This window comes from Lissotriton vulgaris, chromosome 6 (assembly GCF_964263255.1).
Source record: "Lissotriton vulgaris chromosome 6, aLisVul1.2, whole genome shotgun sequence".
NCBI lineage: Eukaryota > Metazoa > Chordata > Amphibia > Caudata > Salamandridae > Lissotriton > Lissotriton vulgaris.
In genome coordinates this window covers 1284915700-1284940227 of record NC_141694.1, presented here as the reverse complement: position 1 = coordinate 1284940227, position 24528 = coordinate 1284915700, and the positions used below count along the sequence as shown (strand labels likewise).

The 24528-nt window shown below is 46.2% G+C and overlaps 1 protein-coding gene across 1 annotated transcript in view; it reads right to left on the bottom strand.

Annotated features, from left to right (window-relative positions):
* Positions 1-24528, bottom strand: part of SOS1 (SOS Ras/Rac guanine nucleotide exchange factor 1) — an 897181-nt gene that overhangs the window by 464589 nt on the left and 408064 nt on the right. Inside the window, exons 11-12 of the mRNA XM_086927418.1 lie at positions 22705-22786; positions 18915-19037 (exon numbers count right to left, since the gene is read on the bottom strand). Of these exons, the coding sequence (XP_086783544.1) occupies positions 18915-19037; positions 22705-22786 (205 nt within the window). The remainder of the gene's footprint in view (positions 1-18914; positions 19038-22704; positions 22787-24528) is intronic.

Below are 24528 nucleotides of genomic sequence, written 5' to 3'. Positions count from 1 at the left end.
TATCATGGTTATTCAAAAGTCTAACAATCACTGGTCTGGGCCGCTCGCCCTCTGGTGGCCTCTGTGTCAGGGCCCGATGAGCACGCTCAATTACAAAACAATTGGCGAGAACCCCCGGGGTAGCCAGCTCTCCAACCACTGGGATAGAAACTGTTCCATGTTTCCCTTTTCACACCGCTCCGGAAAACCAACGAAGCAAAGGTTCTTTCTGCGTGCGCGCCCTTCGGCATCCTCCACAGGCCCTGCTGAATGCTTTCCATCGCCGCCATTTTCTGCTTCAGGGTCCCGACGTAGTCTTCCACCACCGAGATCCTGGATTCCGTCTCCGTGATTCGTGCCACTGCATTCCGTAGGTCCTGACGCAGCAGGGTCACATCTGCACCCACTGCCCCAATCTTGGCGTCCAGCATGTCCCTGGACTAGGTGATCGCTACCATAAGCGCCGCATTGTCCTGCCCCGCTCCATGACCTCCTCCCGATGCTCCGGGCCCCCCACTGGGCCCCGTGAATTTATCAATGGGCCCTTGTTTGGATGGACCGCCACCTCCCCTGGTCATGGCTGCAGTCAACCCTGGTGCTGTTATGTTATGAGCGTTTGCACCAGCGTAAATCCCTCGCACCTCCAATAACGTCCAATGTAGGCCAACCCAGCGTCTCTTCTGCTCCTGGATGTAGACGTCCTTCACACCGCTACCACCGGTACCGGGTTGGCTCCCTGGTCGATGCTAGGACAGGTGCCGCAAGCCAGAATCAATCAGACCCCCGGTCTGCACCCACCTCACCGGCCTCCTCGTGGTCCCGCGGCCAACCAGCCTCCGGCCGCTCCGCACAAAGTCGCTGGGTGCTGCGGGCCTCACTCACTCTAGTAGCCGTCCTCCCATGCCCAGCAGCTGATAGCACCAAAACTGGGGCCCCAGGGGAGTCACTCACTGTTCGTAGACTGCTTCAGGGCTGCGCCGGGCACGATCCTCGCTGGTCCGTCCGACTGCCCCCCAGTCCGCCGCCAGAGGAGGTACTGTAGCGTCGTGCTCAGTCTTCTTAATAAGGCCACATACAATGGGTCTCAGCTCCCCAGGCCCCGCCGCTGGTCACTCGCAGCCAAAGTTAGACGCCAGCCCCGGCGGGCAAGAACCACCAAACTCAAGGCCCCGGCTGCCCCGAGTCGAAGTAGGCCGCCGCTCCCTTCGGGCGTCCCCCGGTCACCACCTCTGCAACCGGCGAGGCAACCCGGGGCTCGTCCGCCACTCCGCCGACCCCAGGAGGCTCCAGGCCCAGGTAGCCTCGCCGTGCGGCCGGCCCACATACAAGCCCCTCTGCCAGGAGGCGCCAAAATCGAGGCCCCGGCTTCGCTGCCCAGGACCAGGCCCCAGGCCGCCGTCTGTGACTCCGCCGCACCGGACGGTCCAGGAGTGCCGCTTCACGCACCGGAGGACTCTTAGCACCTTCCGTCACCCTTGCCCCGCAATTTGTCTGCAGTGCGGGTCCGGGGGGCCAGGATAAATGATCGGATATGTATCGGGCCGACGGGAGCTCTAGGAAGCTGCGACCGCCATCGTCGCCCGCTAAGACACGCCCCCCTCAGGTAGGTACAGGTTTGCCTTCTGTGATTGCATCAAGGTTTCGAGGAGGAAGCAGGATTCTTCCCCCTCTTCCTAGAGCTGGACCCCACAGGTGCCTGCTGCCCTCTTGATCAGTCCATTGTAGATGGATGAGTCGTCTGGAGGTGAGGGCTTGATGGGTAGCTGTCAACACCCTCCCATGGTGTAGAGATCCTGTCATACATCAATCTGGCCCTGCCTCTCCATCATGCCGGGTTCATATACTTCGTAGTCTAAGAGGTCATCCTGCTCCTCATCATTCGGTTCCAGTGTCTGGGGAACCTCAATGTTCGGGAGGTTGTCACACAATTCCCTTGATTCCAAGGGTTTCGTGGGGAAGAGGATTACCTTCAAGGAGTCAGCAGATTAATTCTTGCGTTGTCATCTCTGTCACAAGCATTTGTTTTTTCTCTCTAGACTTTGACTTAGTATTCAGTGTCAGTCGTCGAGGAGGATCCTTTGCATTTTGTCTCTGTCTTTTTTAATTCACTCTCTCTTTTGAACCCATGGCAATAAGAGTTGGCTAGAAGGTTTGCCCCCAGAGGTATCCTTTGGTTGGGACCTGTGCTACTTTATCTTTGTGCAGACCTTTGATAGACTAGTGTGTCGAGGTAGCTTTCATGGATTTAGGGTCTTAAGTTACCTTCTATTGCTTGGTCTTTTCAGGGTCCCTCACCCCTTCATGGCTTCTGCTCTCTCAACATTGATTATGCTACCTTCAGTGTTCAACTCCTGTCCTTGTGCTGGTTCAGCTTTCTCAATGACTTCCTCATCGTCACTGGAGAGGCCCAGGTGCTTCAGGAATTGTGTTCTGTAGGTACAAGCCATGGCGTTGTGTGCCAGTCACTGTTTTAGTCTCGTCTTGAGTACAAATTCAGGGCAGGCTTTGCAGTCTTCGGTGCGGTGATCCTTTGGGAGGCACAGATTGCAGACCTTGTGTGAATCCCTCTTTGCAAACTTGTGGTGGCTGTTGGGGCTGATTTTGAAGGAGGTGCTCTCCATATCCCTTGGCTGCCCCTCTCATCTTCATTCTCTGCCAGGTGGTCCTCACCGATGTGGTCCCCAGTCTGGGTCGAGAAGGTTCTCCTCCTCAGTCTTCGGTGTCCGTGGCCTCTAGTGATTTTTGGTACTTTTGGTTGACTTTTTCTCTCTCGCCTTTCTGCAACTCTTCCATGATTCTTCAGAGCTCCTCAGGTCTGCTTCCAGACCTAACGGCAGGAAAAATAATCTGAAGATAGGGACAATGCACAGAAACCTACAGGGTACTGTCTGACGTCCCACAGGGGATGGACATATCACCAAATGGTGATTGGCAATACCTACACTCTCAAAATAGAAGACAAGATTATGGAACCAACCACTAGATGGAGGAATGGATTCAAAGCATGTGCATCCAGAAATGAATACACGCAGCAAAATCCGTCACCCCTACCATTGACTGTACTCCGTCAGAAAAAATGAACAGCCTTCAAACAAAATCTTAATGGAGTTTCTAAAAGGTACCTGGTCCCCATCCCCCTCACAGCAGAGTCTCAATCTCGACCCACAGGAATGCAAGCAATACACTTCTGCTGTCTAGGAAGCTGAATACACTTCTGCTGTCTAGGAAGCTGTTCTCATCCTCGATAATGGCCCTTTTAAGCTAGGAGCATCCAATATAGACCCACTGGCTTCAATACTCCGACACAGACACACAAACAAACAGACGCACACAAAGATGTACTACCATACATTTCACTGTAACAGTTAACAAATACTTGATGTCAGTGGTCAACTGGTAATGACCCCCCCGATGTAGAAGCACTGCTGAAGTCGTTAGGTGTTTATCTCCACCTCATGTGTTTGTTGGTGGATTCTGATAAGTAGTTCACGGTCTACTCCAGAGAAGTGTTTCACTAGAAGAAAGACTGGGTGCCGTAAGGTCAAATACCAGATTGTCGGCGCACACCTCAATGACGGTGGCGAGTGCTTGCCCTCATGTTTTTGAAGTTGGTACATTGTGGTCATGTAATCTGTGGGAATTATCACTGTACTGTTAACTAGTTTGTAAAACTCTGTGGGCACTAACTGCAAGGTCATTAGTTCCAGCACATTGATGTGCAAACTCTATAGCTGAAGAGTCCCTTGATCCTGGAATGTTAGTTGGCCCAAATGGACTCCCAATCCTGAAAAAAGGCATCTGGGTTGATGATCAATTGCGGCTAGGGGCTGAGAAATAACTTGCTCAGTAAAAAGTTATTCTTGCTCTACCAGCACTAGATCGTCCCACTGACTAGTCGCTTGTGACCACTGTGGGGCAAGGCACTTCGACAGAGGGCACATGTGCAACCAGGCACTTGATAGTACTCCAATACAAGATGTCATCATTCCCTTCAATTTAATAATTCCAACTGTCTTAAGACACAGCATCGGGTAAGAAGCCTATGAAATGCCATCACTCCCTTGTCACTGGGGTAGGCTTTGTCTGTTACCATATTTAGTATAGCTCCTGGTGTGTTTCTGGGGTGAACCTCTTACAGGGGTTTTGGAGAGGGACCTGGAGTCCTTGCAGGCCTGGTTTGTGGACAGGTTGAATGACCTGGCCCCTTTGAGGACCCCCCCCCATTCACTGCCCAAACGGGTCTCTGCTCCTTGGTTCACTGGTGCGCTGCTTGCTTCTCGCAGGCAGTGCAAGGCGGCAGAAAGGGCCTGGCGAGCGCAGTATAATCCAGCCGCCAGACTCGAATACAGAACCGTGGTTAAAGCATACCACCGAGATATTTTCCTTGAGAAAAAGACCTACTTTGCTAGGAGGATTGAGGATGCTTCAAACTCCTGCAAAGAGATCTTCACGATCGTTAGGGAATTTACCGCCCCACGGTCGAATGAGGCTCATACTGCTCCCACAGAGACGTGGGCATCGGATTTTGCATGCTTCTTTACGACAAAGATCAAGCTGATACAAGACTCCTTTCCACTGAGGCCGGCTGGTGCCCTCCTTTGCTCTAAGGCTGGTCTAATTCCATTGGTTCCTTTAGGGCCAGTCTTATCTGACTTCCCGCCTATTTCTACGGCTTTGTCCCTGACACTTCTGGCCGACCTTAAATCTGGATCGCCGCTCGATCCATGCCCGGCCAAATTTTTGGCGAAGATGGCGGCAGTCGTAAATCCGCTGGTCAATCCCTTTCTGAATCTCTCTCTGAGCCAGGGTGTGGTCCCTTTGGCATGGAAGCAAGCAATGGTTATCTCACTTATTAAGAAGCCTGGCTTGGCCCTCGAGGTTTTGGCCAATTACAGGCCTATCTCTCTTCTCCCCGCTTTGGCCAAGACCGTGGAGAAGCACGTGCATAACGTGCTTTCCAATTTCTTGGAATCACACAACCTGCTCCATTCCACCCAATTGGGCTTTCGTCCCAATCTTAGTACGGAGACGGCGCTGCTGGAGGTGTCGAAGGCCATCAAGGAGACGCTAGACTCGGGTGGTAGAGCCATGCTGATCATGCTTGACTTGTCGGCGGCCTTCGACACCGTCCCCCATGAGGATCTGCTCGTAAGACTTCATGAGATCGGTCTGAGGGGGACGGTGCTCAGCTGGTTTACATCTTTTTTGGCTGACCGCCGGCAGACGGTCTGGGCCTCCTCTAGCTCTGCCGAGATGCCGCCATTGGGAGTCGGAGTTCCACAGGGCTCTGTATTGAGCCCGACTCTCTTTAATATCTTTATGACCCCTCTGGCGGCTCTGGCCGAGTCTTTCGGGGCCCAGATCGTATCCTGCGCAGATGACACCCAGCTGCTCTTTACCTGCTGGAAAGGAGAGGATTTTGATGGAGAGAGTGTCCGCGAGTGCCTTGGGGCTGTTTTCAAATGGCTCCAACTGAACAGCCTCAAGTGCAACTCAGATAAATCGGAGGTGCTCTTCTTCGGTTGTCAATCCGATCCGGACTGGCAGGTATGGTGACCTGCCGACATGTCTCCCCCGGGGCGGTCGTCTCAGTCAGCTAAGAATCTGGGGGTTAAAATTGACAACGGTCTGACTTTAAGATCTCAGATCCTTACCCTCACTGGCACCTGCTTTGGGCTTCTCCGCATGCTTCGGAAGTTTTTTCCGTTGCTCTCCGAGGACCACAGGAGGATTACGGTACAGGCCCTGATCGGGTCAAGACTGGACTACTCCAACGTCCTATATCTCGGCCTGCCCGAATATCTCCTGCAACGGATGCAGGTGGTCCAGAACGCTGCAGCACGTGCCATTTTTGGCCTGCATAGGCGAGTCAAAGTTTCTGGCCTGTTGCAGTTGCTTCATTGGCTGCCTATCCGACAGCGGATAGTTTTTAAAGCACTAACCCTTGCTCACAAGGCCTTCTACGCCACAGGGGCAAAATACCTTCAGAAGAGGCTAGTTTCCTATCGTCCTGCCCGATCTTTGAGGTCAGAGTCGAAGTTCCTTGCCATTGTCCCGCGTGTGAGGAGGGCCCGTATTGGAGGTCGTTCATTTATGCTCCGGGCCCCTCAGCTTTGGAACACGCAGCACCTCAAATCTGCTGGCTTTTAGGAAGGGCCTGAAAACCTGGCTTTTTGCCTCCTAGTTTCTTTCGTGTTCTGTTGACTCTGCTTTCTTTTAATCTGTTGTGTTTGTCTTCTTAGGCTGTCAATAAAGCGTCGGGACACACTTTTGAGTAGCCGAGCGCTATAAAAGACACAAAATAACATAACATAACATAACAGACACGAGATTGTTTGGCACTGAATGCACACCAAAATGTGCGGAAGAGACACACAGCTTGTTGAATGCGAGTGAGATAGTACTCTTTGGTGATCAAGTGTACCAGCCATTAGTCCAGGTATGGAAACCCATGTATGGTACTGCAGCAAAGGATCACTACAACTACTAACAGACATTGTGTGAACACATGTGGGGTTGTTGTGACAACAAAAGGTTTCACTTTGTACCAATAAAGTTTTCTACATACCATTAACCCGAGACACTGGTGTTGTTTCCGGTGGACAGGGATGTAGAAGAAGGCGTTCTTGAGATAGAGGTTTGACATGTAGTCTAAGACTCAGGTCAATGGAATGAAGCCTGGTAGACTCGTCCCTCTGAAGTGTTCAGATTTGATGTAGTGGTTGAAGGTACAATACTGGCAGCAAAGTTCCATTTTACTTGGGGGATGAGAAGTACAGGAAGTAAATGGCTTGTTTTAATTGATGCAGTGAGACTCTAGATTCTTTCTGAAGCAATGACAGCACTTCTACTTGTTGCAGTCTTGGGTGGTTGTGTCTAATACACTGGTGGCGCAGTGGAATATTGGGTTGAGTGGTATGAAACACTAGGCAGCAGCATGTCTGATGATGTAAAGTACCCATCTGTACAAGGTTATCTCAACCCATTGTTAAGATATATTATCTGGCGCCCGACAGGTGCTGTGCAAGCCAGTGGAGAGTAGGGGCAAAGTATGGATGGTCAATGCTTTGAGGCTGAGGTACCTTACTATGGGTACCTCCGCCCGCCAACATCTGTTATCCAAGAAGCCTCCCCAGTATTAAAATGTAGTTTCCTGAACCTCCTGAATAGATTACTGTAGTTCAGGTGTCTCCAACCAGTCGATCGCGAGCTACTAGTAGCTCCCAGACACTGTCAGAGTAGTTCACAGCCTTGAGTTCATTTTTAAATAACACAGGGTCATATTTTCCTTTCAAAGTTGAGAAGACTGTTTTTATTTTACAATATCATCATCAGGCTACAGATACCAGGGCCTGATAATGTGAAGTGCGCAGTCAGATTTATGACCCAGGCTGGGGCACATTAGTTTACAACTGAGTCACTGAGGTATTTAACTCTTAAATAAAATTATTTTTCAACCCAATGTTGGAGCTGCAAACAAAACTATGCTCCTGAATGCTTTTAAATGGGAGAAAATTAAAAGGCTTATGCTACTTACCGTGTACGCATCTGCATGTGGCATGTAGTGATGTAGACTCACATTCTCTGCACACTCCCGCCATCTAGTTTTGGGTCCAGAGTTGTGCAAGTTGCTTTTCTTTAAAGAAGTCTTTTGATTCACAAGACCAAGTCAAGACTGAGTGACTCCTCCTCTCAGTGATACTTCGCATGGGCATCGACTTCTTTGTTAAGATTGCTTTGCCCGCAGGCGGGTGAGAAAGGAGTGTAAGAATGAAGATGTTCATGCCAAATGTAAATATATCACATAAGTATGAAATGTAACTACAACTGCCATGAGCGTACGAGGAGGAGGGAGGGCGCATGTGAATCTACAGCACTACATGCCACGAACAGATGCTTACAGGGTAAGTAACAATCTGTTCAAAGGCATGCATAGAATGTAAAGCGGTCCCTTTTGAGAAGTGGTGGCTAGCCTGTGGTACACAGCACTACCTGACCTTCATTGGTTTGTTGGTGTGCTAAAACATCCACACAGTAGTATATGGTAAATGTGTGTAATCTAGACCATGTAGCTGCCTGGCAAAAGTCAGCTTTGAGAATATTTCCTAAAAAATCCATAGTAGCTCTCTTCTTACGAGTGGATGGGCTCTGGGAGTAACCAGTAACTGTCTTTTGGTTTTAATGTAGCAAATTGGAATACATTTGACTATCCATCAAGCTATGCCTGATTTGGATATAGGGTTGCCTTCATTAGATGGATAAAAGGTCAAAACAAAAGTGGCTTTGTTTTTCTGAAAGTTTTAGTCTATGTAGAACATGAGCGCTTTTAAAACATCTAGGGTATGAAGAGTTCTTTCCACTAGAGAATCAGGGTTTTGGAAAATACTGGGAGCTCAATGGACTGATTGAGGTGAGATTTAGAGAACACTTTAGGTAGAAACTAGTACGAAGAACCAGCTTGTTTCACATATTTGAAAGAATGGTTCCTGTAAGGTTAAAAACTGGAGGTCACCAACAAGCCTGAGTAAGGTAATGGCAACCAAGAATGCCACTTCCCATGAAAGAAACTGAAGGGGGCATGAGTGAAGAGGCTCGAAAGGGGGACCCATGAGCTTGGTTAGAACAATGTTAACGTTCCAAAAGGGTGCTGGAGGAACCCTAGGAGGGATGACTTCCATAAAAGCTTTAATGACAAGTTTTGTTTAACAATGATAGAGGCTGTCTATTTTGGAGATAATCAGCTATAGCAGCGAGATGTAACCTAATAATTTAGCCTTTTGCAGATGGAGCAGTTCACTGATAATGTCTTGAACTGTGGCTTTAATAGGATACATTTTTTAGGTTGGCAGTAGTAAACAAAACGTTTCCATTTTGCAGCGTAGCATGCTCTAGCATGCTTCTTTGAAAATGTCGATGCATTCTAGGGGCAAGTTGCAATTGCCTCCTGAGGTCTTCGGGTTTGGCTAACTGCTAGATTGAGAGCTTTAGGGCCAGGGTGTCTGATCTGTCCTTGATTTGTAGTAAGAAGGTCCGGCTTGTTGTGGACCTTCTCGTGTGGAACTACTGAAAGATCTAGTAGTATCGTGAACTAGTGTTAATGTGCCCAAGTGGGAGCTACCAGGATTATGGTGAGAGATGTTTGCCAGAGTCTCCGAACCAAAATGGAATGAGGGAGCAGTGGAAAGGCATAGACAAATATCCCTGACCAACTCATCCATAGAGCGTTGCCTTTGGATTGTGGGTACCTGGAGGTTAAGTTTGGGCATTTTGTGTTTTCTGCTGTTGCGAAATTGTCTATTTGAGGAAACCCCTACTTTTGAAAGAGGACTTGCGGGTGGAGTTCCCACTCATGGGTTTGTTCCTGCATCCTGCTGAGCACGTCTGCAAAATCATTGAGGGCTGCCGGCAGATATTCCGCCAAGAGATGAATGTGGTGGTGAAGAGCTCAGCTCCATATGTTCTGCGACAGTTTCGAGAGTTGAGCAGACCACGTCCCCCTCCTGTTTTTGTAAATAATACATGACTGTCATATTGCCCATCTGGACTAGGACAACCTTGTGAGATAGGTGAGGAAAGAAAGCTTTCATAGATCGGAAGATCGCCTTTAGCTCCAAGTAGCTGATGTGTAGAGATTGCTGTTTGGCATCCTAAACAGCTTATACTGTGAGGTCTTGTAGATTGGCACCATAACCAGTCTGTGGTGAGGTGAGGGAAAAGTTTCTACTGTAATAGGTTGTTGGTTTTCCACCACTGCAGACAATAGAGAGTGTGGCGATCTTGAAGATTTAGTATTGATAGATCACCCTGTGATTGAGACCACTGGCGAGCTTGAGATTGCTGTAGGGGACGCATAACCTTGCATGAGGGACTATGGCAATACAAGAGGCCATCATCCCTAGCAGACGCATCACATTTTTCACTGTCAGCAATGAGTTGGTTTGCACAAGTCTGGACCCAACACTAGATGAGAGTATGCAGAGCATGTGTATCCACAGCCACACATGCCATTGAACTAAAAAGTCACCTTAATGATTAAGTTAACACTTCATTTTTATGTTCTCCCATTCTAAAGTCTCGCAGTTACAAACAGCAAGTCTCTTGCTCCCAGTGGCCAGTAGATGGTGTGCCATAAGTATAAGTGAAAAATACAGCCATATTTACAATGAGAAATTTAAAGTGCAGAAAAATGTTCCATATTGTGGATATTTTTGCTGAACATTTTTTACACTTTAAATTTTGCCCAATAAAAAATATATATATGTTTATGTTTTACATGTAATGGTGCTACATATGGCAAAAGGTGTGTCCTGTGCTGGAAGTACATACAACACAGGCTCTCAAATCAACCTTATAAAAATATATCACAAGCATAGATACACATGCTCATACATCCCCAGAGACCATACTCTCACTGACACACATGGCAGCCCTATCATAGTCCCTCTAGTCAAAGTATTTTGTTAAAACCATTGTATCTGGCCCAATGGTCAATTAAGCTGGGCGTGTGGGTGTCTGGCAACAATGCCTGAGTTGCTTAACCTTCAGTAGATCACAATGATTTTCACTGATGAGTAGTTGCTCTCACCACAAAAAATGCTGGAGACCTCTGCGGTAGTTGGTAGTCTAACTGGTGTAAAATGTTCGCTGACTTGGCTTTAGCCTGTGGTGGCTCCCTCCTCAATACGGAGTTCGAAGGCTGTGGTCGGAATACGCCAACAGCTTTAGCTGTATCAGTGTCTCTTGATTTTTTTCCAACACAGTGTCCACCTTCGGGCCAAAAAGGTATTCTGCGATAATTGATACACTTAGGGGTTGCTGAACTTCTGGTAGGAATCCAGAGACCTTCAGCCAGGGATGCCGCTGGAGAGGAATACTGGTCAATTTAATGAAAGAGTGTTGCTGCATTCAGTGCACATCTAATGTTGGCATTTGATATAATTTTTACCTGTCTGGACTAGCTTCTTTCAGGGCTACTTGTAAGTCTCTGTAAGTAGTTTTACCAGCTGCTCCATCTCCTCTCGGGGTAGCTATTTTATCATGACAGTCACCTGAGGTGGCTAATATCCACTGAGTAGCAGCACCTATCCTTTTGTCAGCAGCGTCTATGCACATGCTAATTGTCTGGTGGAGAGGTGTCCCTCGTGTCCTTGGCAAAAGCCCTTTTTCGAGCGGTATGCACTATTATTGAATCTGGTGGCATATGGCCCAAATGTACATGAGGTTCTCTAGTGCTGCCTTCGTTTTTTTTCTATGCTTGGTTGGACCATCCTGCGCTTCTCATTGTCTTTAGAGCTCTCACATGAGCATTTTAGCAAGCTTTTGAACATTAGCAGGAGTTATACGGAGTGCTCCGTTTCTTAGAATGTTTCAATATAGAAATCTTCCTTTTACTCCACAACATGAAGTTTGAGCCTGTGATGGTCTGTCATGTGCTGAATTACTTACTGTGTCATAGGAAGTGGGGTCATCAGTTAGATTTGACTCTCTTCATGAGCATCTACTCTGTAGTGATGGCTACCTGCCTGGGAGAAGACGCCGGTTTCAAGGTGGACTTCAGAGGCATCCCCAGACGCCGAGACTGGCAAGGTCAGTTTCTTAGTAACAGGGTGGAGTTTGTTAATGTTGAGATTTGAAACAATATTGTTGAGTTTTTACCAGAGGAGAGTCTGGTCTTCGGAACTGGGATGGCTGTAGAAGAGCCGTTGATGCAGACTAACCAAGCCTCTTCTATAGTTTTTTGGGCTTGAGGCGTGGCTCTTTCAAGACCGTAGCTTGCCCTGAAGTTGAGTTTCCACTCAAGGTGGAACCCTGGAGAGAAAATCTTGGGAAGGGATTGGATGGGAAACCTAAAGTGCAGTCTTTGTCCTGGGTGTGGTTTTCGCTGATGACATTGTAGGAGGATTTTTTTCCAAGTCTGTGTATTTGGTACACGCATACTCTGGACTCAGTTCTGCGCCCTCCCTTTTCCCCACCACAGTATGTAACCTTGACGACGTCAACACCAGCTGTGGTAGATGGCTCTGAAGAGCTTTGGTGCTGTGTTCTGTAATGTGTTCTAGGCCGTTTATATCAATATTGTGAAATATTCCTGTTTTTCAAAGCCTATAGAACAAACAGGTTGATTTGTTGGGGTCCCTTCAGATGACAGGTTACAGACCTTAAGACTCAACATGAGAATGTATTACTTTATTGACCAAATTGTAAGGGCGTATTTTCCATATCACAACCCCATGAGTCATTTGGAGAGGACATAGCTTCCTTATCTTAAGTCAGATTTGGCTTGGAAGCAGTAGACAGTTGCACACTGTTTTCTTGTGTTTCAAATCGAAATTTCAACAATCCACAGTTGAAATTTCCACTTCTCTGGCATGAAGGACCCAAAGCTCCAAAAAGTACATCAAACAAGATTGTGGGAAATAAAGGGTGGAATCTATGACCTGGTGAATTTTGGGTTTCAGGAACAACCACAAGTCCGCTCAAAACCTCTGCTTTGAATTAATACATGCAATGTCTACACTGCACTAGATGGCAGGTGATTGTGATCTGTATTTTTATCCCACACTTAATGAGGGGAGAGAGATTCTCTATATCTGTGTATATAGGGGAATTGTAGAATACCTCCTCCACCTTTCACTAGTTCATCTCAAAAAGTATCCTACCAACCTTCCAGACTCCGTTCGGACCAGTTTCTCCAGAAGGAAAAATAACTCAAAGTAATTGAGCCCACCCTGGTTTACACAGACCAGAGTGAGACCCAATGATGAAGCATGATAGAAATAGGGTGCGTGAGGGTCCATAAAGAACCCATTTGGGTTGGCTTTCGTCCAGGAGAAACAGGTCCGTTTTGTGATGAACAGATTATCATTATCTACAGCATCAAATGCGGCAAATCCAGTTATATTAAGTGTAGCTCCCTGATGTTCAGTGTTAGGACCAGTACATTGCTTCCAATAATTAGGAGAGCAGATGAACTGGATGTGTTTGGACATGAAGATGCTTGGTAAGATTATGACAAGGTAGGGTTTGAAGAACCATAAGAGACATTCAGAGGCTCCCCTTCCTCTTCTCACTGCATCCACACTTTTCCTCAAGTGGAGTCTCCACTGATAACAGGCGTCCATCAGATAGTGACTCCATGCAGCAACCGATTTGTCCCTCCAACATCATTTTTACAGGGCTAAGTTCTGGCTGCCTCATGTCTCCTGCCTCCTCAGTCATGGTGCGGACCAAGCAGGACTGAGATGTGCACCCAGGCATTGCCAACATGGGTCCAGTTTAACACCCAACTGACGAGTCTTACAAGGTGCCCATGGCACAGAAAAGGAAGGACACATTAGACAAGTTACTTACCTTTGGTAACACCTTATCTGGTAGACGATCTAGTCGCAGATTCTTTACCTTTAAACTTCCACGCATCAGGCTGGATCTGTAGGATTTTTTATAGCAGTACCCCTGCGTAACGGTACATGGCGTCTGTAGAATCTGCGTGTCTGTTTTGTGTTTGTCGTTGTTGTGACGTCTGTGTCGTCCATATAATCACCACACTGGTGTGCTAACATCAGTACTTTTCACGACTTTCCACGCCTGAAGTGCAGAGCCATAAAATGAGTGATAATGGTGTGTAAAATAAAAGACAGCTTGGGCCCTGAAGGGGAGTAGCTCGGATGCTAAAAACAAGTCTGTAGTGCGGGTAGGATGGGTGAGTCGGTAAGGAATCTACTGCTAGATCATGTCTCTAACAGAGAAAGTGTTACCGAAGGTAATTACCTTGTCCATCTGATAAAGACATTTTGTAGCAGATTCCTTACCTATGAACAGATACCCAAGCAATACCTCCCCCAGAGGTGGGACTGCGCAAAAGCTTTAAAACAGGTAACCAAATAGGCCTGCCTTGGTTACCTGAGAATCAAGGTAACAGTGTCTGGCGAACATGTGCAGACACGCTCACATGGCCGCTTGCCAGATATCAGCAATTGGAACATCACGCTGGAGGGCTTTGGTGGCTGCCTTCGCCCTGGTGGAAAGGGCCCCAAGGCCTTCAGGAGACTGTTTCTTTGCCAAGGCGTAACATATTTTAATACAGAGGATACCCCAACGTGAGAGGTCGTCTTTAGAACACCACGTCCCTTCTTTGCTCCCATGTACCCTATAAAGAGTTGGTCATCCACCCAGAACTCTTTGGTGTGATCAAGGTAGAACGATAACGCTCTTTTTTGGGTCCAAATGGTGGAGACGCACGTCTTCTTTAGAAGGATGCAGAGGTGCATAGAAAGTGAGCAAGGTAACACACTGCCCCAGATGGAAGAGTGTTACAAACTTGGGCAGAAAAGATGTCCTAGTTCGGAGTACCATTCTGTCCGGAAAGACAGTCAGGTATCTGCCTGCAGTTTGCTCACCCTCCTGGCAAAGGGGATTGCAAAAAGCAGTTTTGATAGTGAGCAAACGTAGAGGATAGTTGTGAACACATCAAGAAAGTAAGGACCAAATTAGAGTCCCATTGTGGCATAAGAAAATGAAAAGGGGGAAACAAATGGGTTATCCCGTTTAATCTCTACACCAGAGGAAATTTAAAAAGTGAAGGCTGATCTGGCAGCCAGAGAAAAGTTGATAGGGCCGAAAGTTAGACCTTTAGAGTGCCCAGTGCAGAGCCCTGCTGGGCCAAGGAAAGGACAAACAGAAGAACATCTGATAGAGAGGCAGATTAGGGGTCAATAGACCTTTCTGTACAATATTTTCAAAATCTGTTCCATCGGCAGAGGTATATTGATTTCGTGGATGGATGCCTGGGTGCAATATAAGTGTGCAGACTTCGGGAGGAAGTTCATACGCTGTCAACTGTCGCCGCTCAATCTCCATGCAAGGAGGCTGAGAGCGGGCAGGGCCGGGTGGAGGACCCTCCCCTGCTGACGCAATAGAAGTTCCTCCCGAAGGGGAAGCCTGATCGGAGGATCGGTGCTCACAGTCAGAGCCTCGGGATACCAGACTCTCCGTGCCCAGTCCAGAGCCACAAGAACTACTTGTGAACGGTTGCTCCTGATCTTCTTGAGCACTCTGGGCAGGAGTGATATGGGCAGAAAAGCGTACGGGAGGCCTGAGCTCCACTCACATCAAAAAGCGTCGCCGAGCAAGCATCGCCTAGGGAAATCCAAAGTGTAAAACTGCTGACATTGCACGTTCTCTACAGAGGTAAAGAGATCTAACCCAGGCTCTCCCCACCGCTGAAAAATACCTTGTACCACCTACGGATGGAGACACCATTCGGGATCCACAAGGCACAGTATGTTGAGTTTGTCCGCTCTGGCGTTCAGAGAAACGGCCAGATGTTGAACCACCAGGGAAATGCCCTGTTGTTACAGTCAAATTCAGAGAGTACACAACCCCACACCATCCGGTTTGTTGCAGTATCACATGCCAGTAATGTTGTTCATGAACACCTGAACCAGCCTTCCCTTGATGGACAGTAAAAAGGCTTTCAGTGCCAATCAGACCACCCCAAAGCTCCAATAGGTTGATATGGAGCCTGGCTTCTGCCGGAGACCAGAGTGTTCTCATCTCCACCTATCCCAGAAGGCCGCCCCATTCCAGAAGAGACGCATCCGTCACCACCGTAAGATCTGGGTGGGGAGGGGAGAGAGGTCTGCCTCTGAGCCAATTGCAGTTTGTCAGCCACCACTGCAGGTCTTTTATAATGCCCTCCGATATCTGAACAAGGTCAGTGAGATTTCCCCTATGCTGTTCCCACTGGAACTTTAGGTGCCACTGCAGAGGCCTTGTGTGCCATCTGGCATGGTCCACCAGCAGGATGCATGAGGCCCAAAAGCCTCATAGTCAGTGTCACTGAAATCCAGGTAAGAGGCTGAAATATTTGCGTCATAGCCTGAATATCCTGGACTCATTGTTCGGGAGGATAGGCCCGAAATGGTAGCGACCACAACTGTGCCGTTGAAAGGGAACGTCTGAGAGGGAATCCGGTGTGACTTCGGCACTTCGATAGTAAATCCCAGCGAATAAAGGAGGTTTGCCGTAGTCGGGAGGTGGGAGACAACTGCTTGAGAGGAGCCCACCTTTAACAACCAGTCATTGAGATCAGGGAAGATTGGAACCCCTGATCTCCGCAGATGGTCTGCAACCCCCGCCATCACCTTGGTGAACACCCAAGGGACACAAGTGAGGCCGAAGAGTAGCATGGCCAACTGAAGTTGCTTATGGCCCACCGTGAACAACAGGCAGCGACGATGGGCAGGCAGGACGGGGGTATGAAAACAGGCATCCTGCAAGTCCAGTGCTACCATCCAGTCTCCTGGGTCCCAGGCAAACAGGACCTGAGCAAGGGAGAGCATTTTTAACTTCTCCTCTTTGAGGAAATATTTGAGGGCTCGGAGGTTGAGAATAGGACGAAGGCCTGGGTCCTACTTTGGAAGCAGGAAGTAGCGGGAGTAACAAACACAGTCTATTTCTGGCCCGGGAAACCTTTATTTAGCTCACTTGGCCAAGAGAGTTTTGACTTCCTGGCGGATTAGGGCAAGGTGATCCTCCATCAGCCGATCGTAAACTGGAGGCATGGATGGGGGGGTATTCTCGAAGGGGCAGGAGTAGCCCCTTCAGACTATTTCCAACACCCACCTGTCCGAGATGATGTCCAGTTGGTGGTAGAATACGCCATCATCACCACCAATGGAGGGACATGAATGATCCTGGAGAATCGGAGTAGGAGGGTTTTGTGGTGGAGGAGGGGATCGTGGCTTGGCTCCACTTCTGGCCTCTCGACCCCCGGGGTCGGGGTGAATCGGGCCTGCAGCCCTGCAGAGGTTGCTGAACTTGCGGGGCTCTCTGGCTGGAATTGGGTTGGTAGCCCCTTCGTTGCCATGATACGAGCAAAAGGCAGACGCAGGGTGGGATGCTGTAGTGAGCCTAAAGGACTTGGGCATAGGCCACAAGCCCTTAAAACGCTCAAGAGCTGCATCTGCTTTGTCTCTGAAGAAACGGGAGCCATCAAAGGGCACATCCATAAGGTTAGCCTGGACATACCTTGAAAAAACAGACGTCCTCTGCCAGGCGTAGCGACATATGCCCACAGTCTTAAAAATCATTCTGCCCAGTGAGTCTGTCGTGTGACCGGCAGCGGTCCGGACACAGGTCCAGTAAGAAGCCTTGGCACCTGAGCCGAAGGTGCGGAAACCTTGAGGACTCCTTCATATGACCCTGCGGGGCCCAAGGGCATGCCAGCAGGGTCGGGCCGCCCAAATATGGTACACGTGGCATTATAAAATTCCTTAAGTTGGGCAGGGGTCACTCCCGGCTCCGGAAAGGGAGGGAAATGCAGAGAGACACAGGCACCTGCTCTGCAGAGCGGGACCTCGAATGTCGCGGTTCCTCCATCTTGTTGCACGCCGGCAGGGTGAAGTCAAAGCACGCTTAGTCTTTTTGTGATGTCTCTTACCTGATCGCGACGACTTGGAGGAAGAAGACTTCGGTCCTCCAGAGCGGTGCTCGGACCTTCCTCCCAACGGAGATCAAGATAGATGGGGCAACCTCCGAGACGCCGGGTAGCTTTAGGGACTGCTCCCTCAAAGCTTTCGGCACCACGGACTGGCAATCTGAGCACAACTTTGCCTCGTGTTCGCGCTCCAGGCACCAAAGACACACCAAGTGGGTGTCAGTGACTGACATGGCACAATGACAAGCGCCGCATGACTTGAACCCCAAAGTCTTCTTGCTAGATATCCCTAGCACACCAAAAGGAGTCGACAAAAGGTTGGAAAAAGTCTGTCAAAAAATGACAGGTGGTATACTCTCTTCGATGGATCTGCGCTGGTTGTCACGTTAAGAAAAGAATTGACAGCGCGCCAGAATGGCGGTTATGTGGACGACGCGGACGTCAGGACGACTAACACAACGCCAACCACATCACGTGTAGTCGACCAACGCCATCTACCAGTGCGCAGCGGTACTGCTATGAACAATCTTCCAGTTCCAACCGGATGCATGAAAGTTCAATGGTAAGGAATCTGCGGCTACGTGTCTCTATCAGATGCCATAGATTAGAACAGCCAGTTTCTTGACATATATTGGAGGTTTCCCCGCTCTGTCTAGCCAGTAGTGTTCTGGTGCCAACATGCAGTGACGAATGGCAGTTTTGGCATCATGGTACGGGTTACCATCAAGGGATGGGTAGGGCCATTAGGTAAGATTCCAATTCTATTCCATTTAGCTCATCTGTGAAGTTAATCTAGCTTGCCTGTACGGCAGGGCTGCCAATCCACTGATGCATGGAAACCCGTTCAACTTGTTTACCACAATCTGAATCGCACTACACTGTCAGGTCAGGCAGGAATTAATCCAGCAATTCGGTGAGCACCCAAGAGAACCACTAAATGCAACCCTACCAATATACAGGTCTGGAACACTTCCCTGCTCGGCCCACAGGATATCTCTTACAGCAGCAGGGGACCCACTAACCAACAACTGTATATGGGCATTCACACCCAATGAGCATGTTGGGACCAGGCCAGTGTTCCAAGCTGATTTTTTCTCCATAAAGCTTAAGCCAGCAAAAGAAAACAGCACATAGACATGTGCAGAATAGCTTTCTGAATAAATCAAGACGTGTTACAGTAAACAGAACAAGGCAATGTTGGATTTTTGTAATGCAGGTTAGTAACTTGCAGCAGTGTGTCAACTCAGCTACCCTTCAGATGCTGCTCACTAGCCCACCCGCACAGCAAAAGGATATTCTGAACCCAAACAATAGGTTGCAGAATAATGTGTGTCATATGAATCTAAACTAAAATGAATGATGCAAAAACTCAATTAGAACTAAATTATAGGTTTGGGCCAGATCATTTACAAAGCCTGAAATGGTCAGAATTACAAAAAGAAAGGTATTAAAATGATGTTCATTCTTGTGTGAGAAGAAATGCAAATTGGAAACTTACCGCAACTGTACAGGCTGGACATATTCTTTCCTAAACCTTTTCAGTTCAGCACTGAGAGGCTGATCTCCATTCTCCATCGCTATTCGATCAGCCTCTGTCGGTTCAGGCTCCGGAATTTCAAACCTAGCATAGAGCAAAACTTTATCATAAACAAGGTATGTGTATTCCCCCTAGGTAAATTCACTGAATTTTTAATTATTATAGCCTATCAAACGTTGAAAATGAATATCAGTGATTTGAGTTCCTGAGCGACAAATTGTTGTCATCAAGCAACCTACTGATTTCTAACATTAAAATTTTGAAGACAAAGCCACTTCTGTTCTATATTTGGCCTGCAACCCATTAAAGGTGAGGTAGTGTCAAATTACATGATGGAAGTAAGGGTTGATGAAGTCTTTACTTTGTTCATGATTTTTTCACTTTTGGCACTACAGGATATTTTGTGGAACGTTTACAGCCCACACAATCTATATAAAATATTCTCCTTTTCAGTCTGCTAACAACTGCATGGACATAAAATCTGTAAACCTCTTACATAATTTGTCAATCTGACTGAGGTACAATAGGTTATTTCTGCCATTATTGATTGGGCACAAATCCAGAGTAATAGAACACAAAACATTTTTACTTATTCAGTGATTTATACCATGTAATAAACTTCTATCCAACCATCTGATTAAGGAGTTGGATTTTATTAATAACTCAAGATGTCCAAGTCACTTCCTTCTACCCCCAAAATTCGAAAAACAGTGAGATACTGTACTTGTTACTCTGCAGTGTCAATAAAGCAATTCAGTAATTCAAACACTACATACCTGACCACTGTGCATTCCGTGACAATCTAAGTTAAGCACCAACTTCAATATGCAGACTACCCCCAATTTCAATGTCACTTGACATTAAAATATAATCCAAATCATCATACAATATAATATATTTACAGATGAGCGTTGGTAAGGCTAACCAAAATTACGATGCGAAATATTCATATTTTTCCATAGTGGTGGAATATTCACACATGTAGATGTCTTTCACATAATTTACCCAAGTAACTGGCACCACTGTGTCCCAGTACATTCTGGTTATTAAAATGTACCCTCTCTCTGGTATTCTGGACACCCCCAGTGGATTGTGTCCACTCTTGTAAAGATAAGTAAAGTTTAAATATTAAGCAACATTCCAGGACCCATCCTACTGAGGATGAAGAGAGCAGATCCTCTGATGACAGGTCGTACCCTTGAAACAGTGGTGCCCAGAAAGGTTTAGAATGTCTGGATAATAATGGGATACTGAAAACAAAACAGGCTTGATATCTTAGAATGCATTGCGGTTATACTAATAGCAAGTACTAGAAGTACTAGGCTGGAGGTTGGCAGCTCTTATCTTTTGTTTTTAGAGTCAGCAAGAAATTCTTCGACATGACAGGAAGGCCACACTTTTGTTTTCTTTAAAATGTTTTGGAATATATTCACTTTAATATTTTAAATATTATTAAACATTCAGGGCAGTCTGTAGGTTGTCCTGTAGAAAAATTCCACAGATGCAAAAGAAATAACTGATGGACGGAATGCTGGACAAAGCAAATATGCAACCCCAGTCACAAGGATCTGGGTTTAATCCATCAATATTTTGCTCCCCACACCACTCCAGTTTGGACCCAGCCATATGCAAATCAGTCTTAACCCTGTTCCTTATGGGACCAGTCCAGTCCAAATTGCCAAGCCAGGTCTTCCCTTGACTAGAAACAAGCATTCTGGGACCGGTTTCAGGGCATCACCCTTCATCAGCCAGGCTAACTTGAATCCAGTGGTGTAGTAAACACGGTACCCATGTCTGGGCATACACTTCCCACTTAGGGTGACATATGCAAAAGAAACAACTCCACAGAACCTTCAGCTCAATGAATGTACAGTATATTGTAGATGTGCAATAAAACTACCAGGTTAATTAATGAACCACGGAGTATTCATTCAATCAATATAACACATTTATGATTTATCAGCACAGTAACCTTTAGGCTCACCCTAGAACAGAAAAAAAGTATTTACAATATGCTGTTTTTCAAAGGCTTTACAAAACCAAGATTAATACAAGATGGTTAACTATCACTGGCTAGGGGAGACAAGGAGATCCATCAATATGGCTGAACACATAAGACAGGAGATGGGGTACTGCTGATGGGAGACTGTAAGCAAGATAGTTTTCATCTATAACCCTTTTACAGTATGTTATCGTAAATCAGATAGGTAGGGCCAGGCTGCCAACCACCAGAAAGGCAATGCTGTATCTGAAAACCCAACTTGTTATCAGCAAATGTGTCTTTGAAGGTGGTGTAAGGGGGATCCCTAAATTCCAAAATCTGCCTCTCTATCTGGGAGAACTCAAGATGATGAATTTTGACTATTTCACATGGTTATCAAAAGAACATGTACTGTGATAACTGACAGTGTATGAATGGGAATACTTAGAGTTTTTTCTATGTAAACAACCACAAAGAAAAAACATTACACACCATGTATTATATGAATAAATTAACTAAAACACATAATCATACATCAAACATAAGCAAAAAATTATTATACTGTTATTATCATAATGCAGTCTTTAGCCATAAGTGAATGGTGGGCACCAATTGAAATATTGTGCAAACATAAAACAGTTTATCCACAATTATGTGAAAACACGAAACAGTTTAAGCAAGATGAGCAAATGATCACATTAGATGGCCTGGAGGCTGTGAGAAGAAAGATGTGACTAACCGCTAACCTTTGTTACAAACTCACATTATGTACGTTCTTCTACCATTTCGTTGTTGGGTTTGGAATGTTTACGTTTTTTGGCATTGTGGATGGGAGTCTTTGAAATGTAGACCCTTATGATGTTAACAGATCCACAAAAAGGCTTGCTTTCTTATCTTGTCAGATTTTGCATTTCCAACCTTGAGACCTGTTCATGGACAGGTAGCTTACTTGAGTGGGAATTGGAATAGAAAGAGGAGCAGGTTATATTGGAAACATACAGAAAAGGGATGACATGTAAACTGAATAGAGACTATAGTTTTAGGTCCTTCACAATTATATTTTCTTGATAAAGCAGTTGTAACTTTAGCATCCAATATTAGTGGCTTAGTTTACACCTACCACCAGTGGATCTGATATTTAGTGCTCAATGACCATCAGCAATGAATTAACTGACAATCATGGCACAATACAGTGAGAAGATACTTGGACAAATATTAATTAGGGTTTTGTCAGCAATAGCCTTGTGGGGAAAGCAAGGAAGGTGGAGCACCTCTTGGGAGACAACAGACTTAATGAAGATATGGAAAAAGACAGAAGGGGGTCAAGGGAAGGAGGGAGGAATGCACATAAAGCAAAATGAAAAATGAACATACTAAGTGAGCAATGAAACAAAGTATATAAACAGGAGTAGCAGGGCAAGTGCATAAGGAGCACATCATGCTTACTAGTCAACCTTAATAGGCTAAAACAATGTTTAGGACCGGGAACATAAACTGACTTGTACTCATATGATGCATCTAAAGGAGAACTGGGTGTAAGAAAGATTGCACTAGAGGACTAACGCTCACAAGCAGCACCTTGGGTGATAGTAATCTAAACTAATGGATGTGCTCAAAACCCAAAGTAAAAAACAAAAAACACAATAGAGTTACAGTGTAAATGTAATTTTATTTCATGTGTTTTTTTCCAAACATGCCCTGCGAATGATTAAAGTACTGAAGCACTGCGGTAAAACACCACACACTTTGCTGTACAATTATGTACAGTACCTTTCTATCAGAAGACTCAGTAGTTCTTGGGGTTTGCAGAACGATCTGTAAGTAGTGAGAAATGTCCGAACGAAATTTGGATCTAAGAGAGAAAAACAAAGTCTGTGACTGGATATGTTGGATGATAACTTTGCTTTGAAGATTTACATCTGCAACCTTGGGACAACTAATTCACATCCTGGCGAGATCAAACATACAACTATTTATTATTAGCATCACATCAATGACAAGTCAGCACTATGTACACCATTTAAACTTCTTACCAGTTATTAATGCTGGTGTATCTTGAACATAAGGCGATCATCTCTTTTAAATGTCTTTCACAGAAAAAGACATTCACTAGCAAAGAAAATACATTTAAACAAAAAAAAAAGTGTCTGCAGTAATCCCTTTCACATTTAATAGGAAAAGTCCCTTTGAAAAATAACTGATGGTGCCTTGGATAAAGTCGCATTTCCATTGATTACTGTGCACCTAGACTTCAATTAGTTTCTCATCAATTTCTTGAGAAACTAGGTCCACAGTACATAACAAAAACCTATCTGAGAATCAACAATACTTTCATTCCCAAAGCCAGTTAGCCAACAAAAATAGTTACTTACCGTTGCCAATTATCTTGCTGGTGGATACTGCATTTACCTGCAGATTTCTCAATTTTTCAATACCCCAGGTGCCAAATTGGATCCAAAAACTATTATAGCTCTCCTTTGCCGTTAGGGGCCTTCTGATTACATCTCATGGATTTCATGGGATTTTCTTAGAGCCAAAAAACCCACCTCAATGCATCCTTATTGGTTTCCCATTCATTATTTCCATGGGGTGAGAGGCAGACACAATAAATAACATGAATTAAGGTAGCAGAGGGCAACAACATATTTGGAACCCTGTACTGAGTCCTATGACCACCCTTCAGAACGTAGTAGAGGGAGGGATTGGTGAAGAATCTGCAGGTTGATAGAATATCCACCAAAAAGGTTACCAGGACAAAGTACATTTTTGTTCTGAAGAATGCTTTAAACTGCAGATGCATGGGTTAGAATAAAATATCCTTTGAGGCATGTGCTCCTCCAACAATCACAAAGTCTAGTTCTACGCAGTGTTCTTGGAAATCACAATGCAGTCCGCCAGATCTCACTTGTGTTGAAACCCCTGCTGCAGAGGCAAGACAGAAGAGCCCATATGAGCACTGTGTGTGCGTGACTTCAAGCTTTTTCCCGGAACATCAAATTCTTATCTTGGATGTTCCGGATCGTCTGAGGAGGAAGGAAAGCCTAGAGCACATTTTTGTTCAGTATTGTCACTACGAATAGGAGGAGCTGAGATGGTTCTAGGTGAGACTTGGGCACACTAATAGATAAGCTCAAGCTGAACAGCAGAGATGCTGTTTCCTGCAGGTGGCACAACACACTCTGCATACAACCACTGACATCACCTTTGTGAAGACTGAAAGTGCTGATGCCAAACTAAATGGGCAGACTGCAAACTGATAGTGAGTGGGCCCTACCCAGTACTTAATTTATAAAAGAATGAGTACCGGTACCCAAAGCTCTCCTCCAACTGTGCTATTGAAAATCAGCAGGCCCAATAGCAGGACTGCCTAGTGTTTAATTCACCTCAGGCCTCTTTATTCACTGCCAAACAATCCCTGCCCCCTTGATCTGTCTCTTGCATGTTCCTGCTTTCTCCCACAGTTTTTTTTATCTTCCTCCTTCTATCCTCTGTGTGTTTTTTCTCTCTCAAAATCTGATGAGGAAAAATAAGTGCTGGTCTCCAAATATGAATGCTGGTGGCAACCACTGGTTCAAATTAAGCACGGTCCCTACA